At 42.5% G+C, this 24,051-nt stretch overlaps 1 protein-coding gene across 4 annotated transcripts in view; it reads right to left on the reverse strand.

Moving 5' to 3' along the window:
* The window catches only part of MAD1L1 (mitotic arrest deficient 1 like 1), a 356,012-nt gene that overhangs the window by 149,103 nt on the left and 182,858 nt on the right, over window positions 1–24,051 (reverse strand). For all 4 annotated transcript variants that reach the window (XM_071570868.1, XM_071570869.1, XM_071570870.1 and 1 more), the window contains 2 exons: window positions 22,661–22,749; window positions 13,931–14,021 (listed from right to left, as the gene is read on the reverse strand). In XM_071570868.1, coding sequence (XP_071426969.1) covers window positions 13,931–14,021; window positions 22,661–22,749 — 180 coding nt within the window. The remainder of the gene's footprint in view (window positions 1–13,930; window positions 14,022–22,660; window positions 22,750–24,051) is intronic.

Consider the following 24,051-nt stretch of genomic DNA (forward strand, 5'->3'; position numbering starts at 1 on the left):
AAATAACCTGACACAGAAAGGTTTTTAAATAATTCTGCCCTTCCCTTCATTCAGTACTCTTGCTAGTAGTAGGCACATTAAAAATAGCTGGGGAACCACGCACACTAATAAGACAAACCACAAGTATTTGCATAAAGTTTTACTGACCTCGTATGTAAATCAGCCTGTAAAGCCTGGTAGCCTGTTATATACTATTCAATTACTACACCAAGCATCCATCCTGTGCCTTTCACAGTGATCTGTAGCCTGGAACAGGTTCATAAACATCTCAGAAAGGCGACTGCTGTAGATTTCACTTAACTCCTTATCTATCTGCTTTAAACGGATTAAATGACTGTGTCATTAAAATGCTTGGAGTAAGCCTTTGATCATAAACTTCTCATCATTTTACAGTTATTGAATCTGATCCCTAATGAATCTTACTCTGCCATATTTCTCTGTCTCTGTTCCCAGCTTTGCTCCCCATTAGTCCTGGTTCCTCGGTCCTAATGCGACTGCTTTGTATGCCCAGCCACTGCCTCCTCACAGCCCTGATCGTAGCTGCTGATTGCCCAGCCCAGAGGAACGGATGAAGTGCAGGAATTTCATTTGAGGAAGGGTCAAAAGGAGCGAGAAAATAATCCACAAAATACAAACCACACTGAACACTCTTTACATATTCACCACACAGCTGCGTGACTGCAATTCCTTTCCGAGGGCCCTCACCAAGCAGAGAGGGGGGATTGGGCACTGTGCTCTCCCACATTTTAAGGAAAAAAGCTTTTTTATCTACATAGTAGAGGGCTACAAGAAAGAATAAAAAATCACAATTGAGGTCAGGAGAGTTTCTGCCACAGAGCACCCTCAGATTTTATCAGCTGTAATGAAGAACACGCCCGATCTTGGTGCTACAAGTGCCCCAACACAGGCACCAGACACCAGCCCATATCTAATCACAGCAAGGGGAAAGCCACTGTAGATCCTTGCAAAACATCACAAGACTAAGTAGAAGCAACAAGGGAAAACTGAGGCAGACAAAACCTGGTCCATGAGCCAGTGGGGTTGGTAGTAATGAATGAGAACAAATGTTTGCTGGGCTGCAACAACCAGTAAGAGATTCAGACTATGTAGGTTTCATTAAGGTCATTGTGCCTTCAAAGTTCTGTTCCAAACTCAATCAGGCTACAAAACCAGTTATTAAATGTGGTGCTAAGTCTCATTTCTTGCACCAGTTTAGTTTTGGCAAATCCAAGGGAGTCAGCAGGGCTCACACATGAGGGCTGTCAAGGGGAATGTGCAAGCAGTAGGGTAAAGACAACAAACAGAGTCTTCCAATGCAATAGACATTTATAAAAGTATTTTTAGAGGAGAATATCAGTACTAGATATCATAAGTCCTAATACTTTCTCCTTGAGAAGAAGACAACCATTTTCTGAAATTTCAGAGATGGATGTTTGAGTTAACTCCATTTCCATGAGGCACAACACACAACAGGAAACGTATGCCTAGGAATTCACGTCTGGCTATTGTTCAAAACAATGCAGAAGGACTCCATGGTGAGTGGCTTTTATCCTTCAGTATTAGTAGACACAAAAGGAAAAACAACAAGGTCTTTCTAGTAGCCACAGGAGAGGAAAGGTACTGTGCAAAGTCACATGAGAATCAAATGACTGTTTCAGCTGTGAACTCTATTAAAGTCACATGAAAGTGTTAAATCAAATGCTGAAAAACTGCACATTTGATATGGAAGAGGCCTATTATGTCAACTTGCACAGTCCTTGCCAATGCAACACACTGACTAATGTTAATCATTCTATGTTCTAATTATCTTACCATTATAGCAATTTCCCTTGTGATCATCCTTTTTTTCCCCCTTTTGCTGTTGTTCAGTGTTTTTCAATGATGCAGGCTGTAAGACTTGGACCACCTCTTGGTCATCGAGTGTTTCCAAAGAATACACCAAAGCGTGTGTTATTATCTCTCTCCAGCATTCCCTTGGCTTACCAGGACATACTTGGTACTTTTAAACAAAAGGACAGGAAAGAGGCAGATGCTGCTCTGCTCCTGTGCCCTCACATGCTGTGGAAACCTCCCAGTGCTCCCCTCTGCCAGCTCTGCTCTGGGGACAGAGGACAGCAGCACTGTTGGCTACTGCAGGACAGCAGGAACCAGCATGGCCCAGCTGCAGTGACTGCCCCAGTAATTGCAGCAGAACAAGAATGAATTTAATTTATTTTCTGCTTTACTCCACTGGGAGAGAGAGAGGCAGGCCAGGTTTACCCAAGGGCCTCATTTCTACCCCCAGAGCATGAATTGCAGATTCCACAGTGAGTAGATATAAGCAAAGACACAGACAAACCCCTTGAACCAAGGAAGTGATGGTCCTTTCTGCCTCATCACCCTCATGTATATATAGTGACATTTTAATTAGCTTCCCCTATGTCTGACAAACATCCTGGGTCATGCAGAGAAACCACCATTTACTTCCTACCCTCGCAAAATTTGTGAGCTTAAAAAAACCCCAAACTCCCATCAAACAACACCAAAAAAACCCCCAACTCAGTCCCCTCTCCCTTCCCACCCAAGCAATTCAATTACTTGCCAGACAGCACTAAGAATCCATTAGAGAAGAATATATTCTGCATTTACTGTGGAAATCTCCTGGTGATCTTATCTGTCTCTCAGTTCAAGCTCAAAGCTCAATTGTTTTTTCTACCAGTGCAAGGAGACTTCAAGCAGCACTGAAATCTTTTCAGATGGGGAGAGTCATCTCATCTTCATTTCGATTTTACAAGAATAAGAGAGATTTATGGATAAACTGAAACAATAAGAGGAATGGCTATGGGGCAACCTATTGGATTCTGAAGGGCTTTAACTGCTCCAAGCAGCAAATTCAACATTTTCCTGAGCTGTCTGTCTAAAGAAATAAATACTTCAGAAACAGCCTTGCCCAGTTACAAGTTTTCAAGCTATCATTGAGCAAATTGGTAGGAGGGCATCATCTCTAACTTTCACACGTATTTAAAGGATTCAGGCTATCTTTTTGATCCCCTGAAAGCATGAAACATCAGTAAAGAGCATTAAGTTGAACGAAATAGCCAAAGAGCTGAGGTGGGAGGGATGAAAGGGCAGGCTCAGGAGGAGGACACTGGTGAATTGACCCAAGGTCTGGTTTGCAGTGTGTCCAGCATTTTTCTCTCTAAGATGCTTGTGAGAACAGACCACACAAAAATCTCCAGGTACAGATGCAGGTCTATCTTCTAAGACATTTTAAAGAGGTGTCAACAGCAGCATCCCACTGAGAAGGTATCAGAGACCCTGAGAAAGCAGGAAGGTCAAAAGACATTGGCATTCAATCCCCAAACTACTTGGCTCTAGAACTTACTGTCTTTGTGCCAACATGGCAAAGCCATGGGCAGCACCAGGGAAACCATTTCATGTGTTAAACAATCACTATTCCTTCCCACCATCCGCCTAATGAATGTCTATGACACTGCCACATCCTTAATTTCAAATCCTGGGAACCTGAAGGGAATAGTCTGAAAACTGTGACGGTTGTGGCACAGCCATGCAAGAAGCCCCAGCCCACACCTACTGCCTGTTCTCCCTTTTGAGCCTCTCTGGCCACCTTTACCATTCCTCTGATCACATTCCAGCTGGATTCTGTTGAAACAATCCAAGTGACATTCCCATTTTATGTTCATAGATAACAAACCACAACTCCATTTAAAAACAACAGCCTGCAAACACATATATGTGTGTGTATATATAAATATATAAATTAAATTCCCTGATGTTGTATTTAAACATTCAGCCAGTTCCACTATGTTAATATTAATCATAAGAGCTCCCACATATCTAATCACAGTTTGCCTTGCACACTGAACAGACTGACCTATGAGCAAGCCCTGACTCCTTGGGAAATAACCTCAAGGTCAGCAGCTCTAGTTGTGCTGGATCCAGAGGGGAAGGGAAGCAGCTCCACAGCTGAGCTCCCTTGCAGACTGTGCTGTCAAGAGCTTTTCACATCCCCCCTACTCATAAAAATGAGAAAATTTCTGTAATTACTACTGATTGCAACTGTGGTAGTATTGCACAGAGAGAAAGAATGTATCCCCTGGAAGACAACCAAAAATACACAAGAGGACCTGTGGAGAGCTCATCCTTGCTGCACAGCCTTCATTCTTCAAGTTTTTCATCTTACTAGAGCCAGAAGCACAATGAACCCCCTCTTCAAAAGCAGTGCCTTTGTTCAGAAAGGTCACACTCTCAAGTGAACACCTTATGTCAAGTCCAACATGCATAACAGCTTTCAGGGAATTTTTATTTCATTTTAAATGTTCTGCTAAAATGCAAAGAACAAGCATAGAGCTTCTGCATCATTTAGGAAATGTGGGGTTTAAATGCTGATCAGAGGAAGCTGCAGAGTTCCTGATGGAGCTGAACCCCATGCTTGGGTAAGCACAGATGTGATGGATCACCTGGGAACACTCCCATCTGTATGAAACACAACTGGGCTTTACAGACATCTCCACTCCTTTGCACACACAGAACCTCTCCATGTGACACTACTGATTTTTTTAAAAGATACTCTTCCCAAAGCATTTCACTTATCCTGCCATCCAAACTGTCTCTCCTCATTTAAAGAGAACAGCCTTTCTACCTAAATTAAGCATCATCTTCCATTCCAGTTAACTGTTTTTCATATCTAGGTAGGAAAGCTGTCAAAAACAATTACTTTTTTCTGCCCTGTTTGGATCGATGTCTCTCTAAAGTCTTATCAAACAACAGCAAATGGAAATTGAGGCAAACCTGGCCTAGACAGGGACCGTACCGTGATCTGAGGGCATTCAGGGTGTGCTGGAAGAGATGCTCTGACATCACAGTGTTTTTCTCCCCACTCACACCCACCCTGGGTCCCTCTGGGTACACCACAAGCTCTGATCCCTCCCAAGCCTGGACTGCTGAGTGAATGCTCAATGCCACACATTTGAGTGACAGAGGCATGTCAAGTTTCCCTTCTACTGTTTGATAAAATTCCCCAAGGAAAACGCATTTTTTAATGTAAATCTCTGTCTCCAGGTGTCAAAGAGGTGGCAGGTCAGTCTGGTCAAAGGGAAGAGTTCTGGGATATGTAAGATAACATATCAACATCCCACACACTTGAATCCCCCTGGCAGAGGTCACATGAAGAAAACGTGTTTCTCTGATGAAATCTGCCACCTCCATCAGTGGCTCAGCTCAGAGCATCTCCCCATTTCCTCATGTATATTTTCACATCATTCCAACCACTGCCCACTCTTCACTGTGACATCAAACAGTTTTTTCTCTTCCCCTCATGACATATACACAAAACATTACTAAATTCTGACTTAGTTCTCTTCCATAATCTGGGGAACACATCCTGGTCTTCAGTCTCTTAAGAGACCGTGTGGAGTTTTCTGCATACCAAGTAGTAGGGGAAAATTGTGGCACCATAACCAGCATTTCTTTATCATAAGAATAAAACTGCTGAAGAAAATTATGGAAAACTTTGACTTGACAAAGACCAGTGGCAAAAAGCCAGACCACAACAGAAGTGGCAAAGACAAGGGCAGCATGAAACTATGACTCATTACTTTGTTTTAATCAAAACCTTGAAAATAATTGGGTCATCAAACAAAGGCTGAAATGATAACGGGTAATGAAAAGCTAAAAGCCTGATGTGGAGAGAGCTGTAACTTCAGAACGTGGTACTCATGGAAAACTGAGAAAAACACAAAGCTTCAGTAAACAAACCTCATGAAGTGTTATTTGTGCTATGCAGGTCTAAATGACATTTTTCTTCTGTTCCTGTGACATGGCAGTAGAATTCAAAGCAGCAGAAAAATAATAGAAAATGAAAAAAGAACAATTGAAAACTAATTTGTGCCATCGAATGACTACAGAGAAAACAAGAAAACTATAAAGGGACAGTCACTCTCACCGCTTCCTGAAATTTTGTTCTTCTTTGCTGTGTGATAAGTAAGATTAGAGGAGTTTATAAGCCAAGTCTTATTTTAAAATGGTTGTGTCTGTCTCCTCAGCCTGGACTTTCACCCACAGGGTGATTCCAGGGATCCCTGAAACACACAGGAGCCTTCTGGAGTTGCTACTTACTACTACTTCACTGGCTCACATTATAAGGTTTTGGATGGGCATTTTACAAACACAACTGTGAGTTTGAATATGTAGTTGCAGCTGAAGTTACTAATTTTTGTACGTCCTTATTCCTTTTCCCATACAAGAACACCAGCAGGACTGGTGTCTCTGTCCCCATGCTCTCCTGGGAGCAGGACACACACAGAGAACACTCCAAATTTAGTGGTTTATTGACGACCTGCCACGCAACCAAGTCTTCATTCACTCAGCAACCCCTGCTCAGAAAACTGTTCCAAGACAGTTTCCTTGTACCACAGCAGGACTGGAACAATTTCCCAGTGTTTGCCCCTGCAGAACAGAATGTGCTCCAGGAACAGCCTCTCCTCAGAGCAGCAGCACCTCATCTGCATTTTGTGCGTATCACCGACTTTTCTACTCCAGCATGGATGGCACCTCAAAGTTCGTGCTTCCTGTGTCCTGGTACAGCAACCTTTTCCAGCAGGACATTTCCCACACCCCACTCTCTCCGTGCTGCCACTCAGGTACTGACACTCAGTGCACTGACCTTTCATGTTTCAGAGCTGTTCAGGAAATCCAGCGCTCACCCTTCCTCCCCTTCTGCTCATCTAATGAGCTTTGTGATGCCACACAACTGCTGGTATTTTCAAGGGTAGTGGCAGAAGAACATTAATGAATTTATTCCGGATTTTTGTGTTAAATGCATTATGCAAACGTTAATCAGTTTCTGCAGAACTTTGAAAAAGGTGCTGCATGAAATCAACAATACGGTGGCAGCTCTGGCAGGGGAATTTATAGAGCTTCAGGTGTTTAATATTCAATGTGCAAATTCCTTAGAAAAAATTTTTTTAAAGGGCATGTTGGTAAAATTTCCCTGCACAAATGAGGATCTGTGCACTCCTGGTCCCTGATGTTAACAAACATTAGCAAGTCTGTTCTGTGCGTGTCCTTGTTTTATTCGACATCCACTTTGCACATCACATTTATCAGGGCCACCAAGGCCATCAAACAGCTTCTCCTTGAACCACCTAATGACAAACCTGCAGCTCAATGACATGTTTATGCTTCTCCTCTCTGCTCCCACAGAATGGTTCTAATTTCCGTTAATTCTCACAACAGCAAAGTATTCAGAATTAACATGTACAAATATTTGCATAGCCCCAGCTAATTCAGTGTCACATAATCCCCAAGGGCTGGATCACAGCAGGTTCTACACTCCTATTTTACGCTGGTTCTGGGATACTCCTCAGTACCTAATCCACATGGCACAAGGTACATGATGTTTTCTCCCAAATAACATGTATAATCCTTTCAGCACAATTTTTAGGCACTTTAAGGGGAAGCTCTTTTCCCTCCTGTTCATTTGGGTGGCACTTCAGCACATCCCCTCAGCAGTTCACCGAGAACACCAGAGACACCCACAGGGCAGAGCAGTTTGGCCATAGTTTCAACTCATTAGCACAAGGGATGATTGAAATTAAGGTATAACAGCACAGGAGTTGCTCACACCAGCCACCAAGATATGCTGGGTGACTCCATGGAGCTCCTCCAACCCTGGCATGTTACTGCCTGTGCCATCCCATCTCCAGTGCTGTTGTGACCCACAGCACAAGATTCACTCAGTCCCTGCTGCAATCACAGCCAACCTGTTGTGTGAATATTCTTCAGTGTTCTATGCAACCATTGCAGACCTCTGATCTGTCATAAATTAATGCCCACTGTGACTCCTCTATGCTCACTGTGAGCAGCAGAAGCATTTAGGTCATGAGGAGATTCCTGAAAACTCAAAGGTGGATGCAATTACCTGAAAATACCTTTACAATGAGGTTAGGAATTAGGAATGCCAATCCTTGAGTGAAATATCTGTGCTGCAATTGAGCTTTGGATAAATAACGAATAGAAATGGTATAAATTTAACCAAGGCACCAAAGATGTTTATCACCATGTTTTTCATTGGTGTTTTGAGTAGAACTGTGGAATGACCCTCAGAGTGGTCTCTGCCAACATACACTTGAGCAGATACACTTCCTTATGTCAGTGAAACCTTGCTGCTGCCTGTGAAATTTAGAAGATAATCTTTGCCTGTGAAAGATCTGGGAGTCTGTGGAATGCATCACAAATGACTCTGTCCCCCCTCCACTCCCATACTCAAAGCACTGGGTGAGTGGGGCAGCACCATATGATATGACCTTCTGCAGTCCTAGACCTGCACTTCTCCTCATCTTCTCTTTCCTGGGTCACCTGCTGTATGTTCTCAGCTATTCTGTCTCATAATTAAGTCCCTCTGAAGCCCACACAAATTTGTTCCTACACCTTGCCAAAAGCCATACCTGACTGAAGAGCTGCCAAGTGGTTTGCTCAAAACCATTCAAAGAAGACTTTTTTTGGCCCTTTTTTTTTAATTTACCAAAAAAAAAGGCTGTGATACAGAGGGTAACACAGACCTCAGCATGCACAGATGAAGGAAAAAGGACAGGAAGTTTGTGAAAAGGGAAAGCATGGAGATAATCCAGGGAGAAGACTCATGAGCATTTGAGAGGTCAATTAGAGAACCTTGAAGGGTTGACCATGTCCCTTTAAATTTTATAACAGTGTAAATGATTCATTCATCATTCTTCACTGGTCACAAAATGAACAGTTAGACTGTTAAATGACCTCAGCTTTGCCTTGGGTTCTTAACTCCAAGCGAGTCACTGCCTGGCTGCCAAAGCCCTAAACATAAAATGAGTCATTAATGCTTAAAGAGGAGAAACATTCCCCATGCACCTTCCTTTGGGGCACAGCTCCCAGAAGTCTTGTTAGTCCCTCAAAACACAGCACTAGGATAAGGAGGAGACCAGCCCAGCCACAAAGGTTGCAGAGACAGGGAAAAAGAGAAACATGTGGAAACATTCCGGATGTCCAGCACTTTCAACATTTATGGACTTCTGGAGAACCTAACCCAACAGACAGCAGCCATTTGGTCTCCCTGCAGACCCTCCTGCTTTGGTGGCACAAACTACCACAAGTCCCTGCTCGCTTAGGCAGGCCAATTAAAATGAACTAAAATAGACAAACACAGCAAATCTTCAGACACTCACTCTATTTGTATCGAACTTTACCAATTATGTCAGCTACCCTTACTAAAAAAATTATATTTCTGCTTGCAGAACTTGTTTCTCTCTTATCTTCAAATCGTTACAGCTACAACACAACTACCACCGAAATGGACAAGTGGTTTATGCTTTAATTTGTGCAAAAAGAATTAATTTAAGGCCTGGAAGAATCTAAGATTTAATTTAACCAGATTAATATCTTAACATGTAAAATGGTCGATAACAATAGCAAAGTTAGACATTTAGAAAGGAACTACTGCACATGCATTAATGAACACCTCAAAACACCTTAATGAAGTCATGGCTGCAGGAAAAAATAGCCCCAATACTTTATGAAGTATATTTTTCACAAGCAATTCCCTCAAGGACACTGTAATGGGGAATTCAGTCCCTTCTATTCTGACAGCAAAATTTAGCATAAATATCAGTTTCTATCTGGGGAAAGTTTTCTGATGACTGTCCCCACACTATGTAGTTATTCAACTCTTTCTGAGCTTTGAAATAACAGGAAAAATCAGTTATTTCAATATATATGAATAATATTGCATTTTTAAGAGTGTTGCTGTCTTATTACTGATTGGCAGAAAGACCAAACACAACAAAACTAACTGTAAGCAGTGGCATCACACTCAAAGTTGGACAGTTCAGACCCTTTCACACACCCAAACTACCCTTGTCAGGTTTTCCCTAGTCCCCTGAGGTGCTCTCCCAGCTTTCCATACCCTGTTCAGGTCTCCTTGACTGCCAGAATCCACAGATGATTCCTTTTACTCAGAAACAAGAAAGAAAATACAGACTCCTTCCATTTAGGCTCATAAATACACATGCACACGCTCGAAGGGATTAGGCTTTTAGCTTGGCTATGGGACTAGAGGTGATTTTCCAGTCCAAACACATCTCAGTGTAAAAACCCCAATCCCTCTCCTTGCCCTTTATCCACATAGATCCACTTATCTGAACTCTAAACTGGAGTTTCATTTTTCTCACCAACCAGCTGTGAACTAATTACGAGGACTTTAACTAGTCCTGCTCCCTCTCCAAGCATATGGATCTAATTAAGTCAAACTGCAGCTGATTTTAATCAATCTTCCTTAAAGCAGCCAACCTTGAAGAATCTCTTCTTCAGCCAGAAGAGTAGAGGAGAGCAGGAAAAGCAGGAGAGTGGTATTTGCATAAGGAACACTTCACATCCGCTTGGTTGCCTGTAAACACGAGGCTCCGAGCAGTAAGAAATGCTAATTGAACACTCCTCACAAGTCTTTCCTCCCACTTTATCCAAAAAGCACTGATTTGATCAGTCTCTTTTGTTCCTGGCATGGATCTGCACTTTTCCACCAGCAGCTCTGGAAGAAGGTCGAGATCTTTGCAGATAACTAAACAAACCAAACCTTTCTCTGAAATCTCGCTCTGCCCACCCTGGGCCAAGCAGTGACAGCCCAGCTTTCCTGGAAGCCTTTTTTGCTTAATAGCAAAACAGAAGGGCAGGGGAAGGAGATAAAACTGTCTGTTTAAGCCCACTCTTTTCATATTATTTGAAGCCCTTTCCTGAGCCACAGTTCAAGTGTTCTCCTTAAGATAATGTCCTGGGCACCAGAAAGGCACATTCAATGGGGTGTCATTTCTCTACAGCTCAACATCTCTTGTGTTTTTGTAATCTGAGGGTTTTATTAGCAGTAAAGACCTGACCAGTGAGTAATATCCATGCTAAAGTCTTTATACCAGTGAAGGAAAATCAATGCAGTCTGCAGCCAGGTGTCAAGAGGAACAGGGTTTGGGTGTGTGGAGGTGGAAAGCACCTTCAGGCATAACTCAAGCTGTCCCCACACAAGCACAGAATACAAAGAGATGTCAGATGTTATATACACTGCTGGGCAGAGCTCTCACTATGTCAGTTCCCCTGCTAATTCTGAGCTCAAGGAGTGTGAGTCACACACAAAAGCACCTTTCCAAGTGCTCGCTTTCCCTCTGGACAGTCCATCAGGGTCCCCTGCTCACAAAGTGAGCAGAAATCAGCAAAGTTCATGTGCCAATGCTCAGATACTCTTCTTAGAAAGAGTGATTAAACATTGAAACAGGCTGCTCAGGGTGGAGTCACCATCCCTGGAGGTGTTTAAGAAAACACTGGACATGGCGCCAAGTGCCATGGTCTGGTTGACAAGATGGGTTCAATCAAAGCTTCGACTTGATGGCCTTAGAGGTTTTTTCCAACCTAATTGATTCTCTGAAAAGGAGGCAAGCATTTTTGAAACTTTACTCCTTTCCATACAACAATACAGTCAAGCTGAAGTTTTTAATTACCAAATAGTATCTATCTCTCCATAGACTTCAAGCACCACACAGAGCTTTATGAACTCAGCAGACTTCAATCCAGTGGAAAGCAGTCAGAGCCTTAATTCTACAACCTGCCTCTTCCAAATTCACAACTTTCATATGTCCCTTCTATGTGTCTTTCATTTAGTAGATACAATTCCAGAGTCAGAAGTTTTATTTTAAATAAAAGGAACTGCAGATAAAGATTTGCCAGAAATTATCCTCATCCTGCCTTGTTTAGTGTCACCCCCTTCTCCTGCCCCTTTATTTGATTTGAAGCTTTGCTTTTCACCCATGTTTGTAAATTCTGTCATCTTTCTGTTCAGTAAAATTCCCTTGTGATCTCTGTATGTAGTTTGTCTTGCTTTCTTTTCCCTTCATGGTACAGACCTTATTTTAACCCATCATTTCCCAATTATTTCTTCCAGAGATGGGAATAAATAACATGTCAAAGCAGAACATTTCAGTGACCTTATCTGAGTATATAATAACATTCTCACAGCATATTTGTTCAGCACTGATAGAAGAGGTGAATTTCTAAGCTTATCCTTAACTTCGTGGGTTCCCACTGTAACAAACCTCCCTTCAATGTGTTTATGAGAAGAGTCATTCTAAGCTTGGTCTGTCAAGATATTTGATTCTCAAGGTAAATAAAAATTGGGGAGCCTGATGTTCTCCCCTCTGAGGACATCTTAGACATTCAGGTGGACACACTGATGACTGACACTTTAGCATTCAGCTAATTTATTCCTTTATTTCTGCTTTTCTCTCTTTCTCTTTTGAAGAACCTGCTTTTGGCATACAGTGCTCCAAGACACAAGTCAAGGGAGAAGTTAAGGAAGGGGGAGATACCTCCTGTTAAATAAAGAGTTAAAGCCACGTTGTCAGCCTTGGCAAAGGAGATGTGAGAGCCCGACTCCCTGAATTCAGCTCACTAAGTTGCCTTTTGAGGGACTGCAGATCTCTCTCTCCTAGACTTGCTACTCAAGACTTGACATCTCAAGAGCAGTATGAGAAAATTGAAGCAGATTTTTGTGATGTCTTGAGACATCACAAAGAAAATAGGGAATTGCTCTGGTCAGGCTTTCTTGGAAAGCCAGTAACCATCGAAAGACAAGGTAGGCAAATTAAATATGACCTAAGTTGTAATCTGCTCTGAAACCAAAGCTGCTGCTGTGTTTGTTGGAGACCTACACATCCAAACAGCAGCCCAAAGCTTTCATCTCCTTCTGATGACTGCAACCCAATTAAATGAGAGCTGGGTGACAGGTTTCACACTAAACATGGCTCAGCAGAGATGCTCAGCAGCTCTTACCTCCCTGCTTTATCAAAGCTGTCACTTCCCCTGTCTCCAGGAATTGGTAACAAAAAAAAAAAAAGAAAAAAAGGCTTGATTCACCTCTAACAGATGTCAAGAGAAAATCAGTGATCTGTCTGAAATATGGGTAAATTTAAACCTGCAAGTTTTCTATGATGAAGAAATTTACATGAAAATGGGGAAAAAAGAGGTAAAGAAAGGAAAATTAAGAGAATAAAACTGCTGAGCGTATCAGAGAGAGTAGAAGGAAGAGATAACACTGTTTATAGCAGGATAGGCTTTGATTAAACAAACGGGTTCAGGTTCTTGTTTGCTCCAGCACCTTTCAAACAGGAAAGACTACGAACGTTTGAAGCAATGCCCACGCCCCTCCTCTGCACAGGAAAGCTGTTCCCAGGGTGACAGTCAGAGCACTTACCTGCTGCAGGTACTGTCACCCTCCTTCAAGGAAGGTGAGACTTCACAGACTTCCCAGAGTGAAAAGCTGAACACCTTCTGCCATAGAGGCCAGCACTGCTCCAGGAACAGGAGTACACACAGAGCAGCACAGCAAAAGGAACACACCTTCAGTCCTTCTGACTCCATACCCTCTGCTCTCTGTGCCTGTGATCTGAAGATGCTGCCAGCTCATCCTCTCCCCAGCACTTATAGTTCCTGGCTTGGAAAACTCCCACCTAATGAGGCCACACACTGGTGGTCTCTGCCTCCACCTCTGACAGCAGCAGAGTGGAGATTTCAAGATAAATGAACTTCAAAATTTCGTATCAGGTCCATGCAATTAACCCTGTCCACACCCCCACTTTGGCATGAATCATTTTGGGCAGAGACAACTTCTGGTAGTGGAGATATTCAACATGAAACAACTTTTATGGCTTCAAGAAGAAAAGAGCAGCTTCTAGGGAAAGGCATTGCAAAGAAAACTGCAGTTGTGTGATTCATCTGACACCAAACCATTCAGATAATGTGGTCATGGATACAAGTGTAGCCCCAAAGGTGCCTTGCCCAGAAAGTTCCATGCTGGGGGCACCTCTGTGAGAACAGACACAGCACATGGACCATGTCAGGCTCTCCAGCTCCTCCACATTCCTACCTGCCCAGTGAACTTCTCCAGTTTCATTTCCAGAGATCTGTTCTCCTCTGCCAGCTTGCTGCGTTCAGCTTCCAGCTCCTCAATTTTCAGCCTGAAGGAGAAGGGAAAATTAACAGACTTTGTGTGTCCCTGCATGGTCCCACCATAAACAATCAAGTAAGCATGAAATCACAAGCAGCAACAGATTATATCAGATTGTTCCTGTGTTCAGTACTGCAAAGTTACACTACTGAGGCAGCTAAAACATACAATTAAAAGTGACATGTTTATAAATGAAAATATAATTTGTAAAAGTTTATTCAAAACATACAACTTGAACATAAAGCAAATTCAGCTTGGATACCTTCTGAACCACAGACTGAGTCTAGACCATCATGTTTAATAAATGCCAACAGCTAAAACCTCCATGAGGCATCAAATCTCTTTTTGATCTGATTTACACTTTTGGCCTTCACAACACTCCTTGGCAGTAAGTTCCACAATTTAATTATGTGCTGTATGAAAAATTAGTTCAGTTTGTTTTATACTTCACATGCGATTATTTCACTGAGTGCCTGTTAGTTCTGCTATGAAAAGCTGAGAATTATTGTACCACACTCCCCTCTCCACACCACATTATTTCCCAGAGAATCTCAGTCTAGTCTTTTCCTACATTTTCCATATTTCTACTCATCCTTACTGTGACTCTTTCTTCCTTCAAGTTTTATATAGACTTTTTGCTATGAGAAAAGCTGGATCTACAAACAGCACTCAGATGTATTCAGTGGTGCAATGAGGATTTCTGTTCATTCTCAACTTCTATTCCAGTAACTCTCAGTATTCTGTTTGTATTTTTAACTATGGACCACCTATCTGATTTTTTTTAGAAAATGGTTCACAATAATGTGAGATCTCTTTCTTGAGTGCCAACAGCTCATTTCAAGCTCAGTGTTGTGAGAATGAACCCAAATGTGGTTTTTGTTACATGCATGGGGCTGGCAATTACTGATGTGCAACTTCATTTCCCATCTCGAGCAGCATCGTAAGATTCCTCTGAAACTCTGAACACTCTGATAAGCTGAATAATTTCATATTAACTCAAACTCTGCCACCTCACTACTCACAAACTCATCTTTGTGTTGGACAAGTTCCCAATGAAAACTATTCTTGGATCTAGTGGAAAACTCCCCCGGCATTGTGAAAACACTTATTCTTTGGTTTTCTATCTTTTAAATTTGAATTACATAAGCAAGTTAATGGAAGAAAAAATGCATGAAGCCTCACAAAGGAGGAAGATAATAAAACATCTCTGGCTCAGGAAATCCTAGAGACAAGGCACTAGAAGCCAGCAGAGACTCCTGGCAAGGTCCCCCAGCAGCTCTGCCCTATTCACATGGGCATCCACCACTGCCATCCCCACAGACAGCACACTGGGACAGTCAGACCTCTGGGAGTTTTATATTCTCATTAATTCAACAAATAACCTTCTTTATTATTCGATCAAAGCAAAGTTTCTTTGTGACCTTTGGCTCAAAGCTTTTGGAAAGGTCAAATACATTAAATCAACCACATCAACCTTAGACAAATGGCTGGTGAATCCTTCAGAGAACTCTATCAAACTTGTTAGGCAGTAGATATATACATATAAAACACTGGATATAACATTTTTGCTCACGTTTAAGTAGAGAGTACAAGACCTTGATGCTGCTTCAAGACCCTCACCTTTCACATGTTAACTTCTTGGGGTTAACTATACTAATGCACAACAACATTCATCTTTGCGTTCCATTTTCTCAGGATTCTTTTTTTTTTGAATATTCTTTAAAAATTACTTCTCTTGCTTGATAATACTCACTTTTAAATAATCTAAATTAAGCTGAAAATCCTTGCACCATGACAATAAAGAATGCACCCATCTGCCAATATCCCAAAAATATGCAACAGCAATTTCAGGTACAAGGACAAAGTTGTCTCTCCTATTCACTGGGAAAAAGTTACAAACTTTTCCACAGGAGCTGGTACACCATGTTCAGCACAGAAATGTCTCCTTTATAAATATGCAGCTTGGATTGCTTAAATTATTTGTAAGCCTGACCCCTGCTGGCAATTTTCAAATATTATAAAGTATCACCTTTCTCCTCTCATGGAAGATTCTAAAATGTCGAGGAGCAGTTTTAGCATTGTCCAGACCATTAAAAAATACCATCAATAACTTCCAGAAGAGACACAAAGCTAGCAGGGATAGAGGATGCTAAAGCAGGAGACTGAAAAGGTCGAGAAAAATGGAAATTCAAAGTGGAATTAATGCTTTTAACAGCGCATTTCTAAATGCATTCAGAGCAGCCATGAGAAAAGCAATGCTTTTCTCTGAGGAACAACAGCCCAACAGCTCCTGAAAGGTCAGAGCCAGACTCAGGACTCACAGCAGTATTTTCTCTGTACTTGACATGCTGAATTTTAATTTGGAACAAATTTCTCCCCATCCAGCCTCACAAATAAGCTGTGATGTTGCCATTACCTGCCTGCAGAACTTGCTTCTGTGTGCAGGATTAAGCTCAGACCTCTCAGTCGCCCTCTAAAAATCACTCACAGCAGTCACCAGAAAGCACCTCTCAGATCTGAGACACAAGCAAGCTGTACCAGGGGTAAGTTCAAGGCGTTACATTTTTGTGCTATTTCACCTGCAATTTTAAGATTCAGTAGTTTGTTCTTGCCCTTTGTGCCTCACTGAAGAGCGAGGGGTGATTCAAAGCCTGGGGCAGCAGCAATCAAAGAATCCTGAAATCATTTGGGTTAGAAGGGACCTTAAAGATCATCTCATTCCAACCCCATGGGCAGAGACACCTCCCAGTCTTCCAGGCTGCTCCAAGCCCCATCCAGCCTAGCCTTGGACACTTCCAGGGATGGAGCAGCCACAGCACCTCTGGGCACCCTGTGCCAGGATACCACCACCCTCACAGTAAGACTTTCCTCCCAATATTCCACCTAACCCTGCCCTTTGCCAGTTTGAAGACAGTCCCCTTATGCTATCAGTGCATGCCATGGTCAAAAGACTCTCTCCAGTTCTTCTGTAGCCCCTTTAGGTACTGAAAGAACACAATAAGGTCACCCCAGAGCCTTCTATTCTCCAAGCTGAACAATCCCAACTTGACTGAACCAAGTTGAGTCCAACTACCTCCCCCTTCAAGACCAGCAGCAGCCACAGGAGCCTCTTTCCCCAAGAGCATGACCTTGGGCTCATCCCCCAGATGCCTGCCCCTTCCCAGTGTGCCAGCCACTGGGGTATCCCTCTTTTCCAGACACAATGTAAGGCTTCCCACTACACTCCAAAGAAGGTGACCCACCAAAGCTCTGCTTCAGAGCCAAAACTTGCTGCTTCCTCTGCACTGAGGACCAAGAACATTTCTGTAACCTATTTGTACCATGAGGTTTTTAGGACTGACTAGAGCTTTCACCACTTACCCCTCCCTCTAACCTATTTTTAACACTGTTAAGTGTCCTGGATCTCCAGTGGGAAAGCCTTAAAACACCATTAGCAAACAGTTTGTGCTTTGCTTTCCAGTCCCTTGGGGAACACTTCCCAATGGCAAAGAGAGAGAAGCAAGGGAAATCCTATCTATATATAAACACAGCAAAGTATTTGCAGCTGGTGATTAAGATATGGAAGTCAAATATTGAAAAAATATTTACTGGCTTGGCACTTGGAATTTTTTCATTTATGTAAGCTGAGGTATAGGGCTGATTGTCTCCTGCTTTTGGATGCACCAGCACCCACAAGGGCAGCCTTAGAGCATGTACTTTGTGTCTTCTCTGTCCAGGAACACCTGCACAAGAGAGGTGATGCTATTTTAGCCTCAATTTGCATGACTCAACTTGTTACATATGGGAGTTACCCTCAGGTAGGAAGAACAACCCAAGATCGATTCAGTTATTCTGAAAAACTGACACCATTCTCAAGTTTTGTGACACAAGGTGAAAAAATATTGGAATGAATCTCTGGAGAATTCACAAACTTCTCCATAAAGGGTTTTGAAAACATTAAATATTTAAACTCTGGCAAAAATCTCTTCACATTTCTCAAAAGATTTTCCTGCATCAGATGCAGACAGCTTGACCCAGAGTTGAGGCTCCACAGTCATGATGTAATTTCAAGACACCTCCACAACCTTTCAGAAGATTAAATTTAGTGCAAGAATACAGATTCATTGGCATTTGCTCAAACTTGTGGATTTTCCCACTTTTAAAAGCTGAGCTTTATATTGCCTCCACTGTGTGTTTCATTATCTCAAATCAGAAGAGAGAACAAGAAGGAAAAAAAAACCCAACCTACAGCTTCAGGTCTCCTGAAATGACACTTGTGAGAATCAGAGACACCCCACCGTGTGTGTTCAGTCTGTATAAAAAGCATTAGATCGTGAGGCAAGACTGCTCCTATTTTAGAAAGGAAAAAAGGGGAAATCTGTTGGATATCCAACAGCATCCAGGCACTCCAAAAGTCTCCCTCAGTCCAGAGTTTTTCAGTGGAATTAACTGATGAAAACTCCCCCCAGTCACCCTTTTATGTTTGTTTTATTCCTTTTTAAGGCTCTCAGCTGTGTTATGTGATATCCAGGCTGCTCCACAGGCAGTCACCAGCGAGGACATGTCTCACAGAGGCCCCATCTGCAAGGAGGACATGGCCATGTGCAAAAGCTCTTGCTGAACAGGAAACTATTGAATGGAGCAGAAAATGTATGTGTTGGGAAGACACTATTAAGGGATCCAGATGGCATTGAGATGGTGTTAGGAGCAGAGCAGACAGAATTCCAGCAAGTGTGACTAATGGGCATTGGCAAGGACACGAATTTCTTTTGAATTACTGTAACTCTACCCAGTCACTAAATCCACAGAAAACATTTAGGATTTACTGGGGTTGTAGTTTGACAGCAGAAGGAAAAAGTTCAGATTTGTTCCAGCTGAAAGGGTCCTTCAGCTGTTGCCACTTAAGTCTTTGGTGAAGCTCTTTTTTAAATATATTCCTTTATTTACAGATTATGAAATACTGGTTTCTGCAGAGTTATCACCTTCCCTCTAAAAGGTGCTAATGTCTCAATGCTCCCACAGTGCAGGAACTCAACGGGTTGACCACTGTTTCTTTTCATAGGATCTGCAGAATATAAACAAATATGATTTCAGAGGGAGCAGCAAAAAGTGTGAGAAATGACAGCATTAGCACTGGCTTTTATTGTCTCCTCAGAAACGATGATGCTGGGAGAGAGTTTCACATTTAAAGTTATAAAAGGTCTGACGAAAGAGCACTTTGTTCTCAAGAGAAGGAGGAAAAACTGATAAAGTCTTTCAAGTTTCTGGCTGAAAATTTACTTTCCATACTAAAGAAAAATGAGACAAAAGATATATTTTTAAAAGCTCTCATTCACTCACAGGGGGTGAATACAGATTCAAAGGATTAATATGGATTTTTTTTCTCCTTTATGTCTCTCCTGCTTTTGTTTTCAGAAGTTATCTCCTAACCACGGGGTCTGTATGGCAGTGCCTGGAGGCTCCCAGTCCAGTCCTGCCCTCGCTGCTTTTCCTCTGTGTTGCACATTTCTCATGAGAGCAGCTAATGGGGGAGTCTGGGCTCATTGTACTGCAGGCTATGGGATTTCAAAGACCACAATAAACTACAGAAATGGAAATAACTCCCTCATGAGCTGTGGCATTTCTTTCCCCCCTTTCCAGTTTGGAAGTTTGCATTCTTCCCCCTGTTTTCTCCCAAAATTAGTTTCGGGTGGTGGGCTGTAGAAGGAAGGAGAAACAGCGAGGCTTGTGTTGCTCACTCCTCCATTGCAGCTACCCAAAATTGAGTAAACTGGCCCTGTTGAGGCTCATAGGACACAGGAGAAGGATGAGCACAGCAGACCTAAGCCCTTCCCGTTCCCATCTCTGCTCTCCTCCAAACCCCTTCTGGTCTTTAATCACAGCTACCCAGTTACTGCTGCAGTACAGAGAAGATGCATACAGCCAAACCACAAGGAGTGTTCTGATGTGGATCACAGAACATTATTCCTGAATCCCAAAGGACTGGGAGAATATAGTGATTGATTTTGTATTCCTTTGAGGAGGAGCCTCTTCTGCGAAGAAAGAACTTGGCCCAGTTTCTTGTCCAATGCACAGAAAATGCGCAATGAGATCCAACCGTATCCTTTGACTGCTTAAGTCTTAGAGACATCATAAAAAATCTTCATGGAGTCGACTTTGCAATGTTGTGGAGTGCTGAGAGTCTGAGAAGACATTTGAAGCAGTAATAGTAGCCAACAGTAAGGAAAAAGGAGCAGGGACTGACTTAGAGTGTTCCAGCAAAGAGAGCTCCAGCAGAAAGACAATGCCTTGCACCAAGTCATTTACTGTCAGAGCTGAGCAGTGAAGAGGGTGATCAAAGTCAAACAAATCCATAGTTTTTGGAACAGCTCTGTAGCTAAATGACCAGCATCGAGGCCTGGGACAAGTATTTCAATCAGCCATAACAACAAAAAGTGGTTCGGTAAAAGATGACAAGGAAAAACAGTCTGGAATTAGAAGGTGGGACTGTGGCTGCTGTGCATCCACAGCCTCGGGAGCAGGCAGTACTGAAACAGGAGAGAGAAGAAAAGATAAAATATCTACATGAAACAACTGCAGAAGCTTTTGGTTGAAACAGCCTTCAGAGCACAGCCCATCACTGGGGAACAGCTTTGCATCATCAAACACTGCACTGGGAATTGGCCTCTGTTTGTGACACACTTTGTGTGAAAGGTTTAACACAATTTCATGAAAAGAGGAGAGAGATGAGATTAGTGGTCAAAGAAATTCTTTGCAACAGAAGAGAGGAAAACATTATCTAGGGGAGTTAAAGGCTGCCATAGAGCAGCAGCAAACACCACAACCCCATAACAAGGGGATACCTGCAAACTCCACTTGTGCCTGCCTAGGAAACAGACTTCAGTTGAAGCCAGACACCTCCATCCCCACTGCCAGGAGCCTGCCACAATATGGACTGATCCTGGACTATGTGGCAATCCAGCTGTTTCTCCCTACACACACTGTCCCTGAAGCTGCTCAGCTAATAGATAGCAAATGCTGTTCAGGGAAGATAAACACCAAATAATGAGTCTTGGAGGTGAAAACCAACAGACTGAATGTCTCCTGAATGAAAAGGTGCTGTAGCAATACCAGCCAGGGGGAAGAGACTGAGGAGGAACTGTAGAAATACTCTGCAAACCTGCAGCTCCCAGAAGGCAGCGAACAGTCTGCTGGCTTTGCTGATACACAAGTATGTTATTAATCAGGAGAGATGGGTTTAATGTTACCAAGGAGGTGCTGAACACTCCTACAGCAGCGTAAACCTCAGGTTTCAGAGGGTCCAGTGTGCAAACCTGAATGAGCTAACAAAGCTCCACAATAGGCAAAAGTTGATGGAGACAGGTTTATCTCCCTGAAAAAGGGAAGCCATAGTGTACTGTCCTTTACCAGAACTCAAACATATGATAGAATAAAAAAAGAGATGGATGCCTTGAGCCTCCAGAACTATTACAGCACCTTGAGGGAACTATAGGAGTGAGTTCCTAAGATTAGGTGTGCAGTCCTAAAACATATTGGAATAGCTTAGCTGAACATGTGTTATTTTCAAACACCTCCCTCCTGCTATGGAGCTGGGCTTTCGAAGCCATAAAACAAGCTCCAGAGGCAAAGCACAAAGCAAAGTCATAACACACAGGCCAGTAATTTCTGCTTTCTGCAGGATTCTGCTGCAAAATCTTGCTTTCAATCCTATGGAGGCAGTCACACTTTATTGTGATGGAGCAGAAAATATAAAAGAATTAAGAAGGAAAACTCCAGCCAAAGTCTTATATCAGCTGAGAGTAAAAAACTCAGCCTGTCAAGATCTGATTTGCTCGGCTTAAATAAAAGGAACTTTATTAAACATTCAGAAACAGATGAACTTTCCTGTTCTTGGTATTTTATTGTGTCACCTGCTTTGCAATGGAAGCCATAAACACTTTAATAAATACACGGAAAGGCTGTCTAGCTTCACTGTAGCTTTTGTAAATGCTCATGTATCCTCTCCTGAAATGCTGTTTTGTGACTTCTCTTTCACTGAATCACAACAGGTACCTCTCTGCCATCTACAGCAATGCACAAGGGGAAACATCCCTCTTTTATCTCCAGTGCTACACATGCATCAGTAGTACAAAAGCTGGATTCTGAACCTCTTCACACACATGCCAACAGATCCTGTATTTACAGTCGAGATCTGGTCAAAATAAGAAAAACAGCAATGCTGTTTCCACAGGGGGAATAGTGATGCAGAAGCCAGTCTTATGAATTAACTGACAGCAGGAGACCCCAAACATTAAAAGAAAAGAGCCTGAAGCCACCCAAAAGATAGCAAAGCTTATAAAGTATCTAAATTCAGCTGTTAATGCTTCATGGATTTCTCATGTCCATAAACCTGGTGAGAAAGTAAAAAGCATGCTTGGGAAAAGAACATCCTAGTTCAGGCATACACAGAAAATATGTTCTGATCAAAGCTACCTCAAGGCAGCCTGTGGACACAGGCACTCTGTAAATACACACTTCATGCATTGCAGCACCATGAGGTCCTGTAGCTGGTGCTCTACCACGAGATGACAACAACCAGAGTGGGCAGTGAAACCACCCTGGGCATTGCCCTTCTCATTAGTTCCAGTGAAAACAGTAGAATCTGCTCAGCCTTCCCCTTGTTTTGCCTACCTGAGGGTGTCCACCTCCTCTTTGGTGATGACGGTGCTCTGCTCAGCCGTGCACTGCTGAGACTTCAGGACTGTCATCTCCATCTCCAGCTGCAGAAGAGAAAAGATATCAGTTCCTCAAGCACTATAAGGGGCACACATGAACAGCAAAGGAAGAAGGATAAAATCACGAGGTTCTGCACAGATCAGACTTTTTTCAGGATTAGGATGCGAAGCACAACTTCTCACATGGTGAATGTCAAAACCACAGTTAACTCTGCAAAGCTTTGAAATCCCTTTTGACTTCCCCACCATCTTCTCCAAGGGAGATGAGGCACAGAAAGTTGACTAGCAAAGTTTCTGCTTCTCCTTACAGATATTTCCCCTACCATTCCCCACGGATAGAGTGATGCAGAAAACTCTGTGTGGCATTAGGAGCACGCTGGGACCTGAGATTCAGTATTGACAGTTCAACCTCATTTAGCTTCAATTCCTCCCCAGAAGAAATGAACAGTAGAATTGGACTGTCTTTTCCAGGACAACTCTGGGACATATACATTGAATTCAAAAGACTGGGGAATATTTCCAGCCCTTTCCAATATACACTTTTAGCTGGAGCTGCTCAGGTAGCTCTGGCTGAACAAACAAACAATTAAGAATACTTTCTGCCTCTGGCTTTGTTTGGGAAGGAACTCACAAGAAAGTACTTCAAAAACTCTACAGACAAAAGAACTTCTCACCAGACACTACCATTCCCAGGCTCCCTGACTTGTAGCAACCTGGATCCCTAATTCAGCAATCAAGAGAATGCAAAAATTGATAAACTCCATATGTTACTTGTTTCTAAACCCCTCAGAAAGTGATTTATTATGAAGTGTAAGCAAAGACAAACTACCCAGAGAAAACTCAAACTTCTGTTCCAGCACCTTCTCCCAGTATAGACCCTCTTCATGCTCATCCTTGAGATTCTGGATTTCCTTTTGTCATCTGTCTTCTACCACCTGGTGGCTAATTCCCTTAATAAATCTATTGACAGAAACTATATTTTTCACTCAGGAGGAAAATAAGCAATTCAGACTTAATTATAGATGCAAAACTTATGACCACAGAGAGTTCAGTGCTCACAATCAGGGAAACAGTCCATTAATTCACCATTCCCTGCAACACCATGGATTAGACTTGCAGAGCAAATTCACAGCAGCAAACTTGTGCAAGCTTCTTGCAGAAACTTCCCAGTTTTACAAGGAAAAGGAGCATCTTGACACAGGCAGTCATAGTGCTCAGCCAGAACTGAAATTCTGACATGATGCCTCTTCACCCTTCTGTGCTTACCAGAAGAGACAGGCAGAGCATGGCAAAACTGTTAGCAGGAAAGGCAGAAAATGGATGGTTGGATTATTCTCCCTCCCCTTT

This window comes from Pithys albifrons, chromosome 16 (genome assembly GCF_047495875.1).
Source record: "Pithys albifrons albifrons isolate INPA30051 chromosome 16, PitAlb_v1, whole genome shotgun sequence".
Classification (NCBI taxonomy): Eukaryota; Metazoa; Chordata; class Aves; order Passeriformes; family Thamnophilidae; genus Pithys; species Pithys albifrons.